Genomic DNA, 23,217 nt, shown 5'->3' with positions numbered 1-23,217 from the left:
AGCCACTTTAATCATGGGAATTGATGGGAAATGATGTAAATATATCACTAGCCACTTTAAACAATGCTACCTTATATAATGTTACTTATCCTACATTATTCATCTCATATGCATACGTAGATACTGTACTCTATATCATCGACTGCATCCTTATGTAATGCATGTATCACTAGCCACTTTAACTATGCCACTTGGTTTACATACTCATCTCATATGTATATACTGTACTCGATATCATCTACTGTATCTTGCCTATGCTGCTCTGTACCATCACTCATTCATATATCCTTATGTACATATTCTTTATCCCCTTACATTGTGTATAAGACAGTAGTTTTTTTTGGAATTGTTAGTTAGATTACTTGTTCGTTATTACTGCATTGTCGGAACTAGAAGCACAAGCATTTCTCTACACTCGCATTAACATCTGCTAACCATGTGTATGTGACAAATAAATTTGATTTGATTTGATTTTGTGTTTGGGGAACTTCAATGCTGCAGAAATGTTTGGTACCCTTCCCCAGATCTGTGCCTCGACACAATCCTGTCTCAGAGCTATACCTATGGCTTGGTTTTTGCTCTGTCAACTGTGGGACCTTATATGGACAGCTGTGTGCCTTTCCAAATAATGCCCAATCAATTGAATTTACCACAGGTGGACTCCAATACAATTGTAGAAACAGGATGCACCCAAGCTCAATTTGGGACAATTTAATTCATTTTAGAATAAGGCTGTAACGTAACAAAATGTGAAAAAAGTCTAAGGATCTGAATTTTTCAAATACACTGTAATGACCTTCAAAATCGTATACAGTTCTGTAAAAATTGTCTCCATGAAATAAAGGAATGACCGGTTCCTTGAACTTAATCTCAAACGTTCTGTGTAAATCCTGTTTTGGGCTAACCTGTGAGGTTTGCTGGTACAAACACTGGGAGAGTCTTCTCCTAGGACAGAAATAATTCAGTTGACCGTTTTACTCCATATAGAGGTAAATGTATCACTACTGTGATTTAATGGTATGACGTATTAAGCTCTCAAGGTATCCGAAAGTGTGATTACATATACTGCAAATTGTAGTCATAATTGTCATAAGCATGTCAAACATCGTTAACCAGTGTAATTAAATAGTAATGGAACCACCAACAAATAACACCAATACAGGACATAAGCAAGGCAAAAATTTACTGAAACAAAAATTGTTTACAAAATGCATGAATGATAATATGGAAGAAGTCCAGCGTTCATTTATCACAGACACAGGAAAGAGGTCAACGTTCAAAAGGTCAAACACGAACAGGCCAGGGAACGGTCCCAATGGTACCCTACTCCCTATATAGGGAATAGGGTTCCATTTGGGATGCTGCCAAGATCCCTAGAGTCAACAGTCTTTCAATAAACTACTTATTACAATAATTACATCTCAGTGTCTTCCTGGCTGTGAATATAGAACATGTATCATTATAAAACAAAGCAATAGTTATTTTTGATAGAAAAGTAATTTTCCTCCATGTATTATAAGTCTTAAGTTTTTCCATACTATTGAATGATGATGATGATAAAAACCTTTTGCTCAGTGGTACTGCTGTGAATGTGGGCCTTTATAACTAACTGTAACCCATACTGTCAGTTCTGTGACTCACACACTCAATTAGGGTCACAAAATGCTGGGAACTTTCTTAAAATTCCCACGTTTTCCAGAAATCCCAGATTGGGTATACCTAGATTTCCTGCTTATTCCCTCCTGATTCCAGGCATATTCCGACCAGGATTTCTGGAAAACGTGGGGAAAATGTTCACCCCTATACTCAAGACAACAGCAGTTTACAGACAAACAATGAAGACAATCTGAAAGCCACCTTATCCTATCCTAATAAGTGCATCATGGTTGACGATCTTGGCCGAGTGGAGATGGGTAAGAACATCTTATAGATGTAGAATTCACAATAATATTTTCAAACATGTCCCCCCCCCCCTCACAAAAATAACAAATGGCAGCACACAACTATTAAAATGTCCTCTCAAACTGGACTTAAATAAAAGTGCAATGCACAACTTTCATTAAATGAGTAAAGAACCAACTTGGAAATAAATGGAGAGCCCACAGCAATTCTGAACAGGCTATTTCCAATTCATCGCTATAGCAAAAATAGAACATACATCATAATCGTTTTGAAACCTCTACAGCATTGCAACTGACAAACTGTCTGTATTGCAGTTACTTTTAGTTTCTCCAAGCACCATATAATAAATATGCTGGTAAAAAAAACTACTCAACATGGAAAAAGCTATATTCAACGCATTCCTACAAAATACAATGTATAGGAATGCAGTCAACAGTGTGAATCTGCTAAGAGGCCGTATTAGTTACTAAAATGGCATTGCACCTCCTTGAAATCAAACATAGGTACAAGTAGCACCATAAAAACTATACTGAACAAAAATATTAAGCGCAACATGTAAAGTGTTGGTTCCATGTTTCATGAGCTGAAATAAATGATGCCCAGAAATGTTCAATACGCACAAAAAGCTTATTTCTCTCAATTTGTACACAAAATAGTTTACATCCCTGTTAGTGAGCATTTCTCATTTGCTAAGATAATCCATCCACCTTACAGTTGTGGCATATCAAGAAGCTGATTAAACGCCACTATCATTACACAGGTGTACCTTGTGCTGGCGATAATAAAAGGCCACTAGAATGTGCAGTTTTGTCACACAACACAATGCCACAGATGTATCAAGTTTTGTGGGAGCATGCAATTGGCATGCTGACTGCAGGAATATCCACCAGAGCATTTGCCAGAAAATGTAAAGTTCATTTCTCTACCATAAGCCGCTTCCTTCATTTTTGAGAATTTGGCAGTACATCCAATTTCTGTCTATAATAAAGCCCCTTTTTGGGCAAAAATTTAGTTCTGATTGGCGGGGCCTAGCTCCCAAGTGGATGAGCTTATGTCCTCCCAGGCCCACCCATGGCTGCGTCCCTGCCTAGTCATGTGAAATCCATAGATTAGGGCCTAATTTATTTATTTCAATTGACTGATTTCCTTATATGAACTGTAACTCAGTAAAATCATTGAACTTGTTGCATGTTGTGTTAATATTTTTGTTCATTATACATAGGAAAATATATACATATGTACATAAAATAACAACTGGCAAACATGGTCAAATATTGAGTCAGAAAACACAAGTGTTTATGAGGATGAGTGGCAATAACTTTTGTGTCTGCTTCACTCCCTTGAGGAAATCCTTCCTACCACTGAATTATAGTGAGTGAATTGTTATTATCAGAAAGTTTACATCTTGTTTGGGAGCAAAAATCAAGGGCCAATATCACTTCATTCAATACACAAATTACTGATACTGGGCACTGGCAGAGTAGCATAAAATGTGACATGGATGGTAATAACCATAGGGACAGGTTTCCTGGACACAGATCAAGCCTAGTTCTGGAAATATATTTTTGGTCCAGGACAAGGCTTAAACAGTGTCTGGGAAACCAGTGCCTAATGATGGAATGATGAAGGGATGAATTGAAGAAAAAGACAGTCTAAACTAGGGGTTGGACAGTTATTTTCAGAGGAAGTCCTTTAGTCAGAGCTACACTTACTCACTCAGTGGATAAATTAAGGTAAAGTGAGCTGAAGTCTGGATAAGGAATATCAGTGCTGGTGATTTGTTGGTAGAGTAGGCTACTCCATGCTGTAGTCGGCAGGCTACTCCATGATGGCTCTGTAGATCACAGGTTCGATGTAGTCTCCTCTGTACCGTGAGTTGATCACTCTCTGCCTCTTCGACTGCTGGATGGCCTCCTTGTCCTCAAATATACCATCGAAACGCATGTCTGACGCTTTGGACTGGGGAGACGGGCAGGGTACACACGGAAGATAAGGATTACTTCATGGTCCATTGTCACAGGGAGAAGACTCATTAATAATTAACAAACATGCTGGAGAATAAGATCCAATAGACTGCTACAGTAGAGTGAAAAAGTTCAGAGTTGATATACAATGTACAAAGGTTAGCAACTTTGGATTCAGTATATTGGATAGTTCACAGTACACTCACCAGTCTTGACTTGACTCTCTTGGGCAGCTCCTCATCCAGGGTATAGGCATCATCTCTCTTGGCTGTTAGTTGTGACCCGTCTTCAAACTCCACCTACATCAAACAACACCATCAATGCCAAAATAACCACATTTGATGACTCATAGCAAACAAAACAATGGTTTCATCACAGATGTTTAATGTATTGCTTGCTATGAGTTTTAAACCATCTGGGAAAATGGAGCTGATCAATTAGACAGCAAAGCAGTCTTTCATATAAGACTGTAATCTCTTTCTGCATAAGGTATATTGTTGCTACGGGTGAGTATGAATACTGTTGCAGTACCTGGTACATTTGGATGACGTGAGCAGCCACAAACTTGGCCCCGTAGACTAGACCATCTGTCCACCGGACCTGCACCACCTCCCCCTGCGATGGGGGGCCTAGCTGGGCACAATTCCGGCTCTGACAACAGAAAACAACATTAGATACAATCCTACGAACATACTATTTAGCCAGCACCAAAAAGCCATCACACAATTTCAACCAATGTGTAGTACAGAGCTGGGGTGATAAACCGAAGGTTACCGACATTGACATGGCCTTCCTCTTACCGAAGCATTTTGTGTACGTCTGTAATAAACAATGTGATAGACAACATTCCTGTAGATTGTTCTAAAACCATTATTTGGTCAACAGTAATAGCCTATGCATCATGTTGATTCGTGCTATGAAAGTATCTGCCTGTCCCTGTTTCGCTGTCAGCTGCTGTGTGAGCGAGCCACTCTCACTTCCTCTCCCCACTGTGTGCACGGAGGAGGGAAAGATGCATTCTGAGAAGCACAAGCATATTAACGTTGCTCAAAATGCAATTGCGGAGAAAAAGACTACTGTTTTTCAAAACCACTACTATATTTCTCACCGCTTTATATTAAGTTCATGGCACCACTTTACAACTGGATATGTTACATTAAATAGCTTAATTTTTTAATCATAGGCCACCATCTCAGCTGTCTTACTTGGCACTGGAAGAAAATGTTCTAGAGCCCTGCCGCTAATTTAAAGTAACTGTCCATTAATGATTGTTATCAAGCAAAATAGTTACATTCATCACAATATTACTTTTTGTCCATATCGCCCAGTTCGAGCACCTCCACCCCCAAAACATTGACCATTATTTATCGCCTATTCATCGTGATCACAACAAAACCAAAAAACGGGTACATTTATCACGCTGTGGACTGTTGTCCATTTTGCCTAGCTCTCTAAGCAATCAATAAACTAATCATGAACAGCATATGAACTACTGAACCGTAAGTCTCCTTACCACGATGTCCTCAGGAAAGAGGTTGTCGCTGAAAGAGCCGTCATCAAAGTTGACTTCATAGAACGTCTCCTTGGAAAGCTGCACCACGTCACACTGGTAGTAGCGGCCATTTTTGTGCTTACAGATCACCCTCTGTCCCACGGTGAGCTCATGCATGGCTGCTTTGTTACGCTGAACGAGGAGAGAGATCAGTGATGATTACACGGTCATCCACAGGATTAGCATCAAATAAGAACTATCAACCTCTTTGGACTGGAAGCACATGGGCACACTTGTGGGAGTTTTCACTCAAATCTAAAACCTAGTCATGTTTATGCAATACAATGTGGTGAGCACAGTCCTGAATACACTGAGTATACAAAACATCCAGATAAATCCAGTTCAATCAGTGTAGATGAAAGGGAGGAGACCGGTTAAAGAAGGATTTTTAAGCCTTGAAACAATTGAAACATGGACTGGGTATGTGTGCCATTCAGAGGGTGAATGGGCAAGACAAAATATTTAAGTGCCTTTGAACGGGGTATGGCAGTAGGTGCCAGGCGCAGCAGTTTATGCCAAGAACTGCAACGCTCTGGTTTTTCCACACTCAACAGCTTCCCGTGTGTATCAAGAATGGTCCACCACCCAAAGGACATCCAGACAATTTGACACAACTGTTGGAAGCATTGCAGTCAACATGGGCCAACATCCCTGTCGAACACTTTCGACACCTTGTAGAGTCCATGCCCCGACGAATTGAGGCTGTTCTGAGGCCAAAGGGGAGTGCAACTCAATATTAGGAAGGTGTTCATAATGTTTGCTATACTCAGTGTATATAGAAGGTTTAGAAACTACAAGGCAAAGTATCAGAAGAATGTTCCCAACTAAGTCCCAAAACAGAGGCCTTCAGAGTTCCCCGTCTGGTGTATAGCTTCCTCTTTCTGAAAGACACCAAGTAAAGTACAACTGATGTATACCTCTGTCTGAATAGGGCCCTTGTGCCGGCAGCAGGTGACGTAGACCACGAAAGGCCACTCGTCTGGCTGCATGAGGACCCCAGCGGCCTGGGCACAGGTAGGGTGGTAGGCCGTAGAACAGCGGCCATGGGAACACTGCACACAGCACCCGGACGTCTTCTTCATCCTCTTCTTACAGTAGTAACATTTCTGCACATCACAGATAAGCAGAAGAACATGCTAAGAGAGACAGGAAAGGGAAGTCTGACAGGGAAAACTAGGCCTGTATGTCCGGTCAAACAGTATACAGTAGCATGCTACGTTCTCTTCATATACAATGGCTGTCATGATTCCTGTGAAAGGGCTAAATTCAGAAATAAGGTTTTGCAGAAAGAGATGTCATTTCATATCCCCCTGATATGACATGTCAGAAGTTCTGACTGACTGGGCTTAAATCCCAAACTCACATGACATCCTCTAAATAGCCTAGTCTCTAGTCCAAGAATGGGCAACTTTGATGGGGGTGGGGACCATAGATAATTTCCTGCATTTCTACACATTTTGCCATAGGGTGGAGAGAAATGTTTACAGATTTGAATGTGATATCTCAGTGAGGTCCCCCGGTCAGTTTAGATAGCTGGCCGCTAAAATAACTTAGCACTTAGCACTTAGCACACTTTTTTGCTGACATGGGCTAATTGAGTGACTATCAGTGACTCATATAGAGGAGGATGTGTCAACTATTCTCAGGTTTTGTCATGCAAATAACATATTACTTTGACATAATATGCTGAAGAGAAGATATTCCGCCACTCCACTCTTTTCAGTTTGCTCCTCTTCATGCACCTTGGTTGGAGAGTGAGGTTGTGAGAGTTCCTATCCCTTAGCACGTAATAACATGTTGATGGTTTGTCCTCTGACAAATCAACTGTAAATGTCGGTGTTCCTCAAGGCTCCATTTTAAGACCTCTGTTTTCACTATTTATACAGTGGGGAGAACAAGTATTTGATACACTACCTATTTTGCAGGTTTTCCTACTTACAAAGCATGTGGAGGTCTGTAATTTGTATCATAGGTACACTTCAACTGTGAGAGACGGAATCTAAAACAAAAATCCAGAAAATCACATTGTATGATTTTTAAGTAATTAATTAGCTTTTTATTGCATGACAGAAGTATTTGATCACCTACCAACCAGTAAGAATTCCAGCTCTCACAGACCTGTTAGTTTTTCTTTAAGAAGCCCTCCTGTTCTCCACTCATTACCTGTATTAACTGCACCTGTTTGAACTCGTTACCTGTATAAAAGACACCTGTCCACACACTCAATCAAACAGACTCCAACCTCTCCACAATGGCCAAGAACAGAGAGCTGTGTAAGGACATCAGGGATAAAATTGTAGACCTGCACAAGGCTGGGATGGGCTACAGGACAATAGGCAAGCAGCTTGGTGAGAAGGCAACAACTGTTGGCGCAATTATTAGAAAATTGAAGAAGTTCAAGATGACAGTCAATCACCCTCGGTCTGGGGCTCCATGCAAGATCTCACCTCATGGGGCATCAATGATCATGAGAAAGATGAGGGATCAGCCTAGAACTACACAGCAGGACCTGATCAATGACCTGAAGAGAGCTGGGACCAGAGTCTCAAAGAAAACCATTAGTAACACACTACGCCGTCATGGATTAAAATCCTGCAGTGCACGCAAGGTCCTTCTGCTCAAGCCAGCGCATGTCCAGGCCCATCTGAAGTTTGCCAAAGACCATCTGGATGATCCAGAGGAGGAATGGGAGGTCATGTGGTCTGATGAGACAAAAATAGAGCTTTTTGGTATAAACTCCACTCGCGGTGTTTGGAGGAAGAAGAAGGATGAGTACAACCCCAAGAACACCATCCCAACCGTGAAGCATGGAGGTGGAAACATCATTCTTTGGGGATGCTTTTCTGCAAAGGGGACAGGACGACTGCACCGTATTGAGGGGAGGATGGATGGGGCCATGTATTGCGATATCTTGGCCAACAACTTCCTTCCCTCAGTAAGATGGATGGATGGGTCGTGGCTGGGTCTTCCAGCATGACAACGACCCGAAACACACAGCCAGGGCAACTAAGGAGTGGCTCCGTAAGAAGCATCTCAAGGTCCTGGAGTGGCCTAGCCAGTCTCCAGACCTGAACCCAATAGAACATCTTTGGAGGGAGCTGAAAGTCCATATCGCCCAGCGACAGCCCCGAAACCTGAAGGATCTGGAGAAGGTCTGTATGGAGGAGTGTGCCAAAATCACTGCTGCAGTATGTGCAAACCTGGTCAAGAACTACAGGAAACGTATGATCTCTGTAATAAATATTAAGTTCTGCTTTTCTGATGTATCAAATACTTATGCCATGCAATAAAATGCAAATTAATTACTTAAAAATCATACAATGTGATTTTCTGGATTTTTGTTTTAGATTCCGTCTCTCACAGTTGAAGTGTACCTATGATAAAAATTACAGACCTCTACATGCTTTGTAAGTGCGAACACACACCTCTTGGCGATGTCATTCAGAAACATAATGTTAACTTTCACTGCTATGCGGACGATACACAGCTGTACATTTGGATGAAAATTGCCCTCCCTGGAAGCCTGTCTTTCAGACATAAGGAAGGGGATGGCAGCAAATGTTTTACATTTAAACTCTGACAAAACAGAGATGCTAGTTCAAGGACAGATTTCTTTTCCATCTACGTAAATTTGCTCAAATTCATCCCTTCTTTTGTCACTACTAGATTAGACTACTGCAATGCTTTCACTTTCCAGCTACCCAGATAAATCACTAAATAAACTTCAGTTAGTGCTAAACACAGCTGCTAGAATCCTGACTAGAACCAAACAATTTGATCACATTACTCCAGTGCTAGCCTCTCTACACTGGCTTCCTGTTAATGCTAGGGCTGATCTCAAGGTTTTACTGGTAACCTACAAAGCATTACATGTGCTTGCTCCGAACTATCTTTCCGGTTTGGTCCTGCCGTACATACCTACACATACGCTACAGTCACAAGACGCAGTCCTCCTTATTGTCCATAGAATTTCTAAGCAAACAGCTGGAGGCAGGGCTTTCTCCTATAGAGCTCAATTTTTATGGAATGGTCTGCCTATCCATGTGAGAGAAGCAGACTCGGTTGAAGAATCATCTCTTCAGTAGGTCCTATGATTGAGTGTAGTCTGACCAGGGGTGTGAAGGTGAACGGAAAGGCACTTGAGCGATGAACCACCTTTGCTGTCTCTGCCTGGCCGGTTCCCCTCTCTCCACTGGGATTCTCTGCCTCTAACCTTACGGGGGCTGAGTCACTGGCTTTCTGGTGCTCTTCCATGCCGTCCCTAGGAGGGGTGCGTCACTTGAGTGGGTTGAGTCTGTGACGATCTTCCTGTCCAGGTTGGCATCCCCCTTGGGTTTGTGCCGTGAGGGAGATCTTTGTGGGGTGTTTCAGGGTAGTAAGTTGGTGGCTAAAGATATCCCTCAAGTGGTTTTGGGGACTGTGCTTTGGCAAAGTGGGTGGGGTTATATCCTGCCTGGTTGGCCCTGTCTCAGGATATAGTCGGACGGGGCCAGTGTCTCCCGACCCCTCCTGTCTCAGCCTACCGTAATTATGCTGCAATAGTTTGTGTTGGGGGGCTAGGGTCAGTCTGTTATATCTGGAGTATTTCTCCTGTCTTCTCCGGTGTGCTGTGTGAATGTAATTCTCTCTCTTTCTCTCAGAGGACCTGAGCCCTAGGACCATGCCTCAGGACTACCTGGCCTGATGATTCCTTGCTGTCCCCAGTCCACCTGGTCGTGCTGCTGCTCCAGTTTCAACTGTTCTGCCTGCGGCTATGGAACCCTGACCTGTTCACCAGATGTGCTACCTTGTCCCAGACTTGCTGTTTTTGACTCTCTCTCTCTACCGCACCTGCTGTCTCTAACACTGAATGATCGGCTATGAAAAGCCAACTGACATTTACTCCTGAGGTGATGACCTGTTGCACCCTCTACAACCACTGTGATTATTATGATTTGACCCTGCTGGTCATCTATGAACGTTTGAACATCTTGGCCATGTACTGTTATAATCGCCACCCTGCACAGCCAGAAGAGGAATGGACACCCCTCAGAGCCTGGTTCCTCTCTAGGTTTCTTCCTAGGTTCCTGCCTTTCTAGGGAGTTTTTCCTAGCTACCATGCTTCTACATCTGCATTGCTTGCTGTTTTAGGCTGGGTTTCTGTATAGCACTTTGACATCGGATGATGTAAAAAGGGCTTTATAAATACATTTGATTGATTGATATTTACTGTGTTTAACTCACCAGTTTAAACCTCTGTAGAGGAATCCCACTCAGATCCACAGGGCTTCTCTCAGTGATGTTCACAAAGCGAGCCTCCAACACTGCTACTGCACACAGCACATGGACCCACCTACAACACACAAAAACATGTCAACACACACACACACATCGTTAGTGGCTAATAAACGAAACCCTAGTAGATATAAATATGTGAACATAAGTGTACATAAATCAATATACTGTTGATTAGAGTTGTAGAGTAAATGTTCAATGTGTGATTACTGATTGCTAGACTAGACCACTCCCTGATCTAAGGAGATTTGACTGGCACACAAACGTACTTGTTGTTGTTGGCTTTCTGCAAGGCTCCACCCCTCAGCGAACACAAACAGCAACTCTGCAAACAGAAAAACAAACTGTCAACCATCATCATCCAAGTCATCTAAACATAGATGTGGTTCCTGCTACCTGATGACCAGTATCAGTTAGTCACATATCATTAGAAGACTACCGCAAACACTACTGCCAGATCTAATGACTGTTTAGAGTACTGCAAAGTTTGCAAACACCATTGACATTGACAGTAACAGAGATTTGGGCCAACTAGGTCTTTGGACACTGTGCTATCTAACCTCCAAACAAGCTTCAATGCCATACAACACTCCTTCCGTGGCCTCCAACTGCTCTTAAACGCTAGTAAAACCAAATGCATGCTTTTCAACCGGTCGCTGCCTGCACCTGCATGCCCGACTAGCATCACCACCCTGGATGGTTCCGACCTAGAATATGTGGACGTCTATAAGTACCTAGGTGTCTGGCTAGACTGCAAACTCTCCTTCCAGACTCATATCAAACATCTCCAATCGAAAATCAAATCAAGAGTCGGCTTTCTATTCCGCAACAAAGCCTCCTTCACTCAAGCCGCCAAGCTTACCCTAGTAAAACTGACTATCCTACCGATCCTCGACTTCGGCGATGTCATCTACAAAATGGCTTCCAACACTCTACTCAGCAAACTGGATGCAGTCTATCACAGTGCCATCCGTTTTGTCACTAAAGCACCTTATACTACCCACCACTGCGACTTGTATGCTCTAGTCGGCTGGCCCTCGCTACATATTCGTCGCCAGACCCACTGGCTCCAGGTCATCTACAAGTCTATGCTAGGTAAAGCTCCGCCTTATCTCAGCTCACTGGTCACGATGGCAACACCCATCCGTAGCACGCGCTCCAGCAGGTGTATCTCACTGATCATCCCTAAAGCCAACACCTCATTTGGCCGCCTTTCGTTCCAGTACTCTGCTGCCTGTGACTGGAACGAATTGCAAAAATCGCTGAAGTTGGAGACTTTTATCTCCCTCACCAACTTCAAACATCAGCTATCTGAGCAGCTAACCGATCGCTGCAGCTGTACATAGTCTATTGGTAAATAGCCCACCCTTTTCACCTACCTCATCCCCGTACTGTTTCTATTTATTTACTTTTCTGCTCTTCTGCACACCAATATCTCTACCTGTACATGACCATCTGATCTTTTATCACTCCAGTGTTAATCTGCAAAATTGTAATTATTTGCCTACCTCCTCATGCCTTTTGCACACATTGTATATAGACCCCCCCTTCGTTTTCTACTGTGTTATTGACTTGTTAATTGTTTACTCCATGTGTAACTCTTTGTTGTATGCTCACACTGCTATGCTTTATCTTGGCCAGGTCGCAGTTGCAAATGAGAACTTGTTCTCAACTAGCCTACCTGGTTAAATAAAGGTGAAATAAAAAATAAAAAAAATAATAATAATAATAGGTGAGGTGAGTCATACATAGAGAAGGGCCACTGAGCTGTTGTAGAGACACTAACCTCAGTCATGGCGTTGGCCTTACAGCGAGCACACTTCCAATCCTTAGTAACAATCTTTGGATCCACGCCATAACAGCCTGGTAACACAAAACCAAACACCAGGTCAGGGGACAAAATTAACATAGCATACACCAAGAGCTAGTTTGGGAGGACGATTGGCAGACAGGCATTGACGAAGTCTTAAGTCTTTCCTTCTTAATGTTGTTGTCCTGATCTCAATGACAGAGCAGCATTCACTTTCAGTCCCCGAGCCAAAACACACAATTCGCTCAATCCTGCCAATGACGCATTGGCATCAGTCATTACTATGGCAATTCAGTATGGTGCTACACATACCTCTAATAATCGAAGGTTGAAGATAGAAACATCTCTCTATTTTTAGGATTTTTATTTTATTTGCACATTTAGTATTAATTGATCTCTTTGCTTAGCTTTACTCCCTAAAGTGTTCCCATTCCCTTTAATAAGTGCATTGAAGACATCGTCCCCACAGTGACCATACGAACATACCCCAACCAGAAGCCATGGATTAAATGTAACATCCACACTAAACTAAAGGCTAAAGCTGACACATTCAAGTAGCGGAACACAAATCCGGACGCTTATAAGAAATCCCGTTACGACCGGCTATGACCTCCAAACAGGCAAAGCGCCAATACAGGACTAAGATTGAATCCTACTACGCCGGCTCTGACGCGCAACAGATGTGGCAGGGCTCGCAAACTATCACAGATCAGAGGGAAACCCAGCCGCGAGCTGCCTAGCGACGTGAGCCTACCAGACTAGCTAAACATGTCAAGGCAGACCACACGGAACCATGCATGAAAGCACCAGCTGTTCCGGGCGACTGTGTGATCTTGCTCTCAATAGCCAATGTGAGTAGGACTTTTAAACAGGTTAACATTCACAAAACCGCAGGGCCAGATGGAATACCAGGACGTTTACTCCGAGCATGGGCTGACCAGCTGGCAAGTGTCTTCACTGACATTTTCAACATATCCCTGCCGCGCTCTGTAATACCAACTTGTTTCAAGCAGACCACCATAGTCCCCTTGCCCAATAATGCGAAGGTAACCTGAATAAATTACTATTTCCCCGTAACACACGTCCATAGCCATGAAATGCTTTGAAAGGCTGGTCATGGCTCACATCAATACCATCATCCCAGACACCCAAGACCCACTCCAATTTGCTCCTGCCCCAACAGATACAGAGATGAGGCAATTTCTATTGCACTCCACCCTGCCCTCACTGGACAAAAGGAATACATATAAGAATGCTGTTCCTTGAGTATAGCTCAGCATTTAACACCATAGCCCCCTCCAAGCGTATCACCAAGCACAGGACCCTGGGACAGAACAACTCTCTCTGGATGCTGGACTCCCTGACAGGCCGCCGCCAGGCGCTACGGATAAGCAACAACACATTCGCCACGCAGACAATCAACGCGGGGGTCCCACAGGGGTGTGTGCTGAGTCCCCTCCTGTAATCCCCGTTCACCTATGACTGCGTGGTCTCACACAATGGTGGTAGTACTTATCACCAACAACGATGATGCAGCCTATAGGGAGGAGTTTAGAGACCTGGAAGTGTGGTGCCAGGACAACAACCTCTCCCTCAAAGTCAGCAAGACAAAAGAGCTGATCGTGGACTAGAGGAAAGGGAGGGGTGAGCACGGCCCCATCCACATCGATGGGACTGTAGTGGAGCAGGTTGAGAGCTTCAAGTTCCTCCGTGTCCACATCACTAAGGAATTAACATGGTCCACATACACCCACACAGTTGTAAAGAGTGTATGACAGGGCTTACTCCCCATCCAGGAGGCTGAAAAGATTTGGCATGGACCCTCAGTCCCTCAAAGTTCTAAAGCTGCACCATTGAGAACATATTGACTGGCTGCATCACCACTTGGTACGGCAACTGCAAGGCGCTACACAGGGGGGTTGAGTATGGCATTGTCAAAGACTCTAGCCACCAAAGCCATAGACTGTTCAATCTATTTCCTGCACCTCAAGCGGTACCAGTACACCAAGTCTGGAACCAACAGGCCCTGAAGCTTCTACCCTCAAGCCATGAGACTGGTAAAAAGCTAATCAAATGGCTAGCCATTCTACCTACGTTTATCATTTTTTGCAATGACTATGCACACACTGGACTCTACCCACACACACACACACACACACACACACAAAGCACATCCACACATGCATACTGACACACACACAGCTAATGTCTTATCTATCCTGTTGCCCAGTCACTTTACCTACCTACATGTTCATAGCTACCTCGTACCCCTGAAAATCAACTCAGTTCTGGCACTCCCTGTATATAGCCATGTTATTTTTACTCATTGTTATGCACTGCATTTATTCCTCGTGACACTATTTCAAATTGTTGGAAAAGGACCCGACAGTAAGCATTTCACTGTTAGTCACGAAGTATGTGACTAATGAAATGTGATTAGATTTGACAAGCTTAGGTCCAAAATAAGCCCATAGAAATGCACTGGGCTAATTTTAGAAACCTCTCGCAGTGCCTCTTCCTTTCCGGTGTATATCAAATGTAAAAAAATAAAAAAAATAAAATAAAAAAAAATTCTAGGCCTGAAACAGCCTGTAGTTAACTCCTCTAAATCAAGTCTGTCCAAACAACTTGCTAGAGTAGAGTATAGCTGTTAACCCTGGTATTACAGTTAAGAGTACAGTACAGCCTATGATCTCTCCAACTATAGCTGTAGGTAAACCTGTTGACCAGAAGCTTTCTGAAGGCTAGTTAATACCCTACGTACACAACGCAGTTGCACACCTCTGCATAGTTTTGCTACGCAACAGCTATTTTGCATTGCTACTTGTAGTTCATCCATGCATACGTACGTAGGGTATAAACAAGGTTTGAGGGTCTGCAAAAACAATGAGAGTAAATTATGTTGCGAGTACTGACTGGTGTGTAGTTAGTAAGTAGTACTGACTGGTGTGTATGCGGACACTGCAGTGGGAGCAGCTGATGAGCAGGCTGGTGCCGTCTGGCTCCAGATGAGGGGTGGTGGGCGCCAGGGCTCCAAGCGCCTGCTCCTCAGCACCCTCCTCTGGCTCGGTGGTGGTAGTGAAACACATCTCAGCGATCAGAGGCTTAGTCCTCAGTCTGCCTCCAGGCAACACCACTGGAGTGTCCTTACAGTCATCAGCACGCTCCATCTGGAGATTAAAAAAATAATCATATTTAGCACCACTTGGGAGGACAATGGGGGATCATTTAAAAAACATTTTTACAGTTGTTTTTTTATTGTTTTTTGGTTTTTAATCGCTTTGGTGTAATTTTCACAGCTCTTAGTACTAAACTAAAAACATCATCAAAAAGGCAGTCGTTTCAAAACTAACCACATTTTCAATTGACTAAGTCCAACACAAAATCAGTCCATTTTTTCACCAAATTTAATGTGTCATCTAGAAATACATATTTTGCATTGCAATACATGTTCATATAAAGTAATTGCCTGTCACAATGCACTGCTCATATTACTTTTGATATGATTCTCTTCTGCAAAAATACATTTCACTTACTGAATCCAACTGTTAATTGATGACCACTTAAATGTTTGGTAAACCTATAGATTTGACATGTAAACTGGTTTGTCTACTACAGATTGAGAACTACATCATGAAAATGTACATTGTAAAGTAGAAACATAAAAAGTATGATTTACACTACAGGTCAGAAGTTTTAGAACACCTCATTCAAGGGTTTTTCTTTAGTTTGACTACTATCTACATTGTAGAATAATAGTGAAGACATAAAAACTATGAAAAAACACATATGGAATCATGTAGCAACCAAAAAAAAAAGTGTTAAGCCAATCTTAATATATTTGAGATTCTTCAAATAGACACATTTTTCCTTGATGACAGCTTTGTACACTTTTGGAATTTTCTCAACCAGCTTCATGAGGTAGTCACCTGGAATGCATTTCAATAAACAGGTGTGCATTCATTAAAGTTCATTTGTGGAATTTCTTTCCTTCTTAATGCGTTTGAGCCAATCAGATGTTTTGTGACTAGGTAGGGGGTATACAGAAGATAGCACTATTTGGTAAAAGACCAAGTCCATATTAAATGGCAATAACTTCTCAAATAAGCAAAGAGAAACGACAGACCATTACTTTAAGGCATGAATATCAGTCAATTCGGAAACTTTTGAAAGTTTCTTCAAGGGTAGTCGCAAAAAACCCTCAAGAGCTATGATAAACTGGCTATCATGAGGACCGCCACAGGAACGGAAGACCCAGAGTTACCTCTGCTGCAGATGGCACGTTCATTAGATTTACCAATCTCAGAAATTGCAGCCCAGATAAATGCTTCAGAGTTCCATCCCATTTGGTTTGGGCTTAGTGGGACTATAATTTGTTTTTCAACAGGACAATGACCAAACACACTTCCAGGCTGTGTAACGGCTATTTTGACCAAGAAGGAGAGTGATGGAGTGCTGCATCAGTTAACCTGGCCTCCACAATCCCCTGACCTCAACCAAATTGAGATGGTTTGGGATGAGTTGGACCGCAGAGTAAAGGAAAAGCAGCCAACAAGTGATCAGCATATGTGGGAACTCCTTCAAGACTGTTGGAAAAGCATTCCAGGTGAAGCTGGTTGAGACTGCCAAGAGTGTGCAAAGCTGTCATCAAGGCAAAGGCTGGCTATTTGAAGAATATAGAATATTGAAAATATTTTATATTTGAATTTGTTTAACACTTTTTGGGTTACTACTTGATTACATACGTGTTATTTCATAGTTTATGTCTTCACTATTATTGTACAATGTAGAAAATAGTACAAATAAATAAAAACCCTTGAACGAGGTGTTCTAAAACTTTTGACCGGTAGTGTATACTCGAATTAACTACAATGATGACTTAAGAATTTAAAGTTAATTGGCCAAGTACACGTTAAAGCAGGTAGTGAAATGCTTGAAATGCTCCTAGCGCCTACAGTGCAGTAATTTAATATAGTGGGAGTATTTGCATATGATCTCAGTGATCATTGTCCCATAGTCTTTATAACATGCTGACCAGACCGCGAGTGTCACAAAATAAATGTAGAAATCCATGTTATTCAATTATTGCACCCACACTGAACTGTTTTGCTGGTTGTCGTGGTAATACTATGAAAGTTTGGATGCCAATCACCATATGAGATCAAAGATGAAAAAGCCTGGAAGGAGGAGAGATGACTACAAACGATTCGGTTGGCCATTTTATGTGTGAATTAATTGTCGGAGTAAAGGACCTTGTGCTTTTCAGGTAAAATAACAACTCAATGTTTATATCCTGGACAAATTAACTAGCTAAATTGCCATACATGTTTAATGCTTTTCGACCTGTCCCCAAATTAATGTCATTGGTTCAGAGTTTGTTTTGATATTTTAACCTGTGTCGTGATCGCGTTTGGTGTTGGGGGATAAAATACATTTATGCACGATGTCGGACGCGCGCAGACGGTTTGGGTTCCATGTTAGAGATACGAAATAGCAAAATAAAAATTCATGTTTAATTAAGATAACATTTCAAAATGTTTCTGCTAAGGGTTTTTACATGACATATTCTACTCTGTCTCCTGTATTCCTGACCAAGTGTTGGCTTTAGAAAATCCCTCCTCCATATTTGTTCTCCTGGCAGATAAACACGCCCCTATTAAACAATTAAGAGTCAAAAGATACAGTGCATTCATAAAGTATTCAGACCCCTTGAGTTTTCCCACATTTTGTTACATTACAGCTTTATTCTGAAATTGATTAAATTGTTGTTCCTCAATCTACACACAATACCCCATAATGACAAAGCAAAAACAGGTTTAGAAATGTTTGCTATTGTATAAAAACAAATCAACTACCCATATATTAAATATGTATTCAGATACCTTACTCAGTACTTTGTTCAAGGACCTTTGGCAGATATTAGAGCCTCGAACCCATGCCAAATCTTTTCAGTCTCCTGAGGGGGAAAAAGGTCTTCAGAACTGTCTTGGTGTATTTGGACCATGGTAATTTGTTGGCGATGTGGACAGCAAGGAACTTGAAACTCTCGACCCGCTCCACTACCATCGCGTTAATGTTAATTGGGGCATGTTGGGCCCGGCTTTTACTGTAGACGATCAGCTCCTTTGTCTTGCTCACATTGAGGGAGAGGTTATTGTTCTGGCACCACACTACCAGGTCTCTGAACCCTCCTCCTTATAGGCAGTCTCATCATTGTCGGTGATCACATTGAGGGAGAGGTTTTTGTCCTGGCACCACACTGCCAGGTCTCTGACCTCCTCCTTATAGGTGGTCTCATCATTGTCGTGGGTGAACAGGGAGTACAGGAGGGGACTAAGCACACACCCCTGAGGGGCACCAGTGTTGAGGATCAGCATAGCATTGTTGGCTACCCTTACCACCTGGGGGCAGCCCGTCAGGAAGTCCAGGATCTAGTTGCAGAGTTTAGTGTTTAGTCCCAGGGTCCTTAGCTTAGTGATGAGCTTCGTAGTGTTGAACGATGAGATGTCGTCAATGAACAGCATTCACACATAAGTGTTGTTTTTGTTCAGGTGGGAAAGGGCAGTGTGGAGTGTGATTGAGATTGCATCATCTGTGGATCTGTTGCAAATTGGAGTGGGGCTAGGGTATCTGGGGGATGCTGTTGATGTGAGCCATGACCAGCCTTTCAAAGCGCTTCATGGTGATGGGTTTGGATATCTGAACTTTAACTACTATTAAATCATTAGTTATAATAGAGACCTGAGGGGTGTCATAATGAAGCTTGGGAGGAGCAAATCAGTTCAGAACAAATTCTTATTTTCAATGACGGCCTAGGAACAGCGTGTTAACTACCTTGATCAGGAGAACAGTGGGTTAACGACAGATTTTTACCTTGTCAGCTTTGGGATTCGATCGTGCAACCTTTTGGTTACAAGTCCACTAGGCTACCTGCCACCCCACTGCCATTTTAAGATGTGCAGTTTTGTCACAGAACACAATGCCACAGATGTCTCAAGTTGAGGGAGAGAGCAATTGGCACGCTGACTGTAGGAATGTCCACCAGAACTGTTGCCAGAGAAATGTTAATTTCTCTCCCATAAACTGCCTCCAACATCGTTTCAGATAGGTTTGACCTACTGCCAAATTGCCTCACAACCACAGATCATTTGTGACCACACCAGCCCAGGACCTCCACATCCAGCTTCTTCACCAGTGAGATCATCTGATGGGTGGGCCTGGGAGGGCAGCCAATGGCTGCACCCCCTGGTAAGTTATGTGAAATCCATAGATTAGGGTCTATTTAATTAGCTTCAGTTGACTGATTTCCTTATATGAACTGCAACTCAGTAAAATCTTTAAAAGTTGTATGTTGCGTTTTATATATTTGTTCAGTATATTTCACAGTAAACATATTTTGGATCAATGGTTGTGTGGTGAGAGAAGTTCACAGTCAAAATAAATGTGAAACTAAAGGTTCTGAATGTAAGACTGGCTGCGTTACAAGCTTTACCATTTGAGTTTTGTGACAGAGTTTAGAAAATTCACCACATACTATACTTGTGAAAATAGTACCAAAGCGATTAATAAAAAGGGTATAATTCAAAAAGTAAAGTTTGCGTATGCTTTCATCTGTGCACTCAGTATGGCCATGGAGAGAGACACAGCAATAGAGCTAAATTCAGACTAGGCATAGAAAACATGAAATACCAAATTCACTGTTCAAGAGTACTGAGTGGGGTATACTACAATACAACTACTTTTCTCCTAACGCTAAGCGAAGAAAATAAATCACCGAATAAGAACTTTACTCTCGTTAAGAATTTACTTTAGGAATCCCTTTGAGACTAATGACTGACAGGGTACACGCTTTAGCTTCCAAAATCCCCTGTTAAAGTGTCTGAGTGCTGAGTGTCTCCTCCTCTCCTGCTGTTGAGCACTCTCCTCTACTCTCCTTTCCTCCCTCCTCACCCGCTGGTAGGTCTGGAACAATGAGCACACGGAGCAGTATGGGACCTGGAGGCCCATGCGACGGTTGTACTCCTTCTCTCTCTTCAGGCTGGGGGGTCTGTTCTGCCACAGATGGACAAAGGGCTTGGCCCACAACTCTCCCTCTAACCCATCCTCTTCTACTGGGGGCTGCTCTGGCAGCTCTAAAAACAACAAAACAAAGATTGTCTAGCGTTAGCACAAGCCATATCCAAAGCGACTTACAGAAGTGTCGATATTGACAGTGGCCCATGAAGGAAATCAAATCCACAATGCTATATGCTCTAATCCCCTGAGTTATTGGAACCACAGACAGTTCTAAAAACACACACAGACAAACTACTATCATCTCATCGAGTATGCAAACATCGATATGAGTGAATGATGCTCTTTTCTATTCAATGCCAGAACATGCCTGACACTGCTTTCCTTAGGTCTTATCCAATATTTAGGAAAAGGAAGCCTAACTTGGGCTAAACTATGTGAATGAAGAAGTAATATTTGTATTCACCCTCGTCACTCATGCTGTCCTTCATCAGAGGGTGATGGCGAGGCAGCTTCCCCAGTTTGCTTAGCACACCTTCATCCTCCGCTACCTCTTCTGCCCCCTGGTGGAATAAAAGGGGTTAACAACAGAATCATTATAGCGCTGATTCATTGAACATGTACAGTATATAGCTGATCATAAATCATCATAAAGCCAATCCTACAGACAGAGGTTAAGTGGTGTGATGTTTGGACACTACTCCTCTGCTCCTGCATCTCTGCTCCTCCACCCCTCTCACCTTGCTGTCGTCCTGTTCCTCTGCTTCACTATCACTACTATTGCTCCTCATGTCCTCCTTGCTCTCTCCCTCGCTGTAGTCTCCCTTGGCGTAGCTGTGGACGTGCAGCACGTCTGTCGGGCTCAGGGTCCTCTGGAAGAGTTGGTGAGCAGGGCTAGGGCTGTTGGCTGGTACTGGAGGCTTCACATCCTCACTGGGGCCGGCCTTCTCTGAGCTCTGGGAGGAGGGGCCTGGTACTGCTGGTTGGGTTGACTGACTGTTAGTCTGTGGCTGAGACTTCATTAGAGTGGATTTAATAGAGTTATTGGCTTTCATCTGAAGTGCTAGCTTTCGGCTGGCGTTTGTGTTTCGGTTGGTCTGTGCGTTGGGTGGTAGCTTTGTTAGCTCATTTTTAACGTCCTCCGGCTTCGGCTCTGAAATAAAAAACAAACAACATGAAAAGCTGGAGGCACAAGGCAATATCTAACTCAGTGGTTCTCAACTGGTTTTTGCCTCGGGACACAAATTAAAATCAGGTTGTCTGTTGAGACCCAATATTCGCAGCCAAAATACAATCTGGAACACTATTTGTAAAGCTATATTGATAGCAAATGTGGCAATTATGAAAAGGGAACAACATTACCACCTCTATTTGTCAATAATACATATTTGCCCACATTCTTGATGAAGAATGTTAATAAACTCACTGTCTTGAGACCACAAAATCAACCATAATAGTGCCTCTTATAGCTCTATTGAAAATACTGTGACTGATTTTTTTAAAATAAATTCAGCGATAAAATGTTAAAAATGTTAAGTTCATTATCATGATATATGAGATATATGAGATATTTTGTAGTGACGTTGCGGAAGTTGGAAGCTGTGTTTTTCTGGATCAAACGCGCCAAATAGACATTTTGGATATATAATGGACGGAATTAATCGAACAAAAGGACCATTTGTGATGTTTTTGGGACATATTGGAGTGCCACCAAAATAAGTTTTTCAAAGGTAAGGCATGATTTATATTTATTTCTGTGTTTTGTGTAGCGCCTGCAGGGTTGAAATATGCTTTCTCTCTTTGTTTACTGTTGTGCTATCATCAGATAATAGCATCTTATGCTTTCGCCGAAAAGCATTTTTGAAATCTGACACGTTGGCTGGATTCACAACGAGTGTAGCTTTAATTTGGTATCTCACGTGTGATTTAATGAAAGTTTGATTTTATAGTATTTTATTTGAATTTGGCGCTCTACATGGCTATTGGCCAAGAGGGACACAAGCGTGTGGGAGGTTAATAACTTTTCATGTTCAAAATTGTGCACTCTACTCAAACAATAGCACGGTATTATTGCACTGTAAATTGGACAGTTCAGTTAGATTAACAATAATTTAAGCTTTCTGCAAATATCAGTTATTTCTATGTCCTGGGGAACGTTTTTGCTAATCGCATTAGCCTACGTTAGCTCAACCGTCCCGTGTACGGGACACCGATCCCAAATAAGTATTAATTAAGTTCAAATTGGACTATTTATTGAATGTTTGTATTCAGACACCTGAGAACCATTCAAAACCTCCCATGACGTTCGACTGCTACGCCATTTCCAAGATGGCGTAGCAGTCGAACGTCTTGTCGTGTCGTGTCCCTTGTATATATCGTTTTTTGATATTTTTAACATTTTTCTTCGCATATCTTTTAAAACATTTTGTTAAACCTCAACTTCTAAATACTCTCCTGCAACCCGCCTCACCCAATGTAGCTATTTTCTTCTTAAGTACTTATATCTACTTTGGATCCGGAACCCCTCAACTGAAGCTAGCCAGCTAACTACCAGCTATCAGTCAGCAAACCATTGCTAGCGGTCTTCAGCTAACCGGTCATCAGCTAACCTTTAGCTCGGAAAGCTCTCGCCAGTTCGAACAACGCGACTCTAACCAGAGCATAACGGACCTATTATTTTTTATCCCCGGATTCCCACCGCA

At 42.4% G+C, this 23,217-nt stretch overlaps 1 protein-coding gene across 3 annotated transcripts in view; it reads right to left on the bottom strand.

The window, feature by feature from the left end:
- Positions 1-1,166: 1,166 nt before the first annotated feature.
- The window catches only part of LOC109898079 (lysine-specific demethylase 4A-like), a 58,032-nt gene continuing 35,981 nt past the window's right edge, over positions 1,167-23,217 (bottom strand). For all 3 annotated transcript variants that reach the window (XM_020492853.2, XM_020492851.2, XM_020492855.2), the window contains 12 exons: positions 21,256-21,668; positions 20,982-21,078; positions 20,453-20,634; positions 15,447-15,672; positions 12,479-12,555; positions 10,962-11,017; positions 10,642-10,750; positions 6,336-6,524; positions 5,380-5,550; positions 4,398-4,517; positions 4,073-4,165; positions 1,167-3,861 (listed from right to left, as the gene is read on the bottom strand). In XM_020492853.2, the coding sequence (XP_020348442.1) occupies positions 3,721-3,861; positions 4,073-4,165; positions 4,398-4,517; positions 5,380-5,550; positions 6,336-6,524; positions 10,642-10,750; positions 10,962-11,017; positions 12,479-12,555; positions 15,447-15,672; positions 20,453-20,634; positions 20,982-21,078; positions 21,256-21,668 (1,874 nt within the window). In that variant the 3' untranslated portion in view covers positions 1,167-3,720. The remainder of the gene's footprint in view (positions 3,862-4,072; positions 4,166-4,397; positions 4,518-5,379; positions 5,551-6,335; positions 6,525-10,641; positions 10,751-10,961; positions 11,018-12,478; positions 12,556-15,446; positions 15,673-20,452; positions 20,635-20,981; positions 21,079-21,255; positions 21,669-23,217) is intronic.

The sequence above is a fragment of the Oncorhynchus kisutch genome, linkage group LG10, assembly GCF_002021735.2.
Source record: "Oncorhynchus kisutch isolate 150728-3 linkage group LG10, Okis_V2, whole genome shotgun sequence".
NCBI classification, from domain to species: domain Eukaryota; kingdom Metazoa; phylum Chordata; class Actinopteri; order Salmoniformes; family Salmonidae; genus Oncorhynchus; species Oncorhynchus kisutch.
Note: the sequence above shows the minus strand (reverse complement) of the source record. Positions and strands in the feature narration are given on the sequence as shown.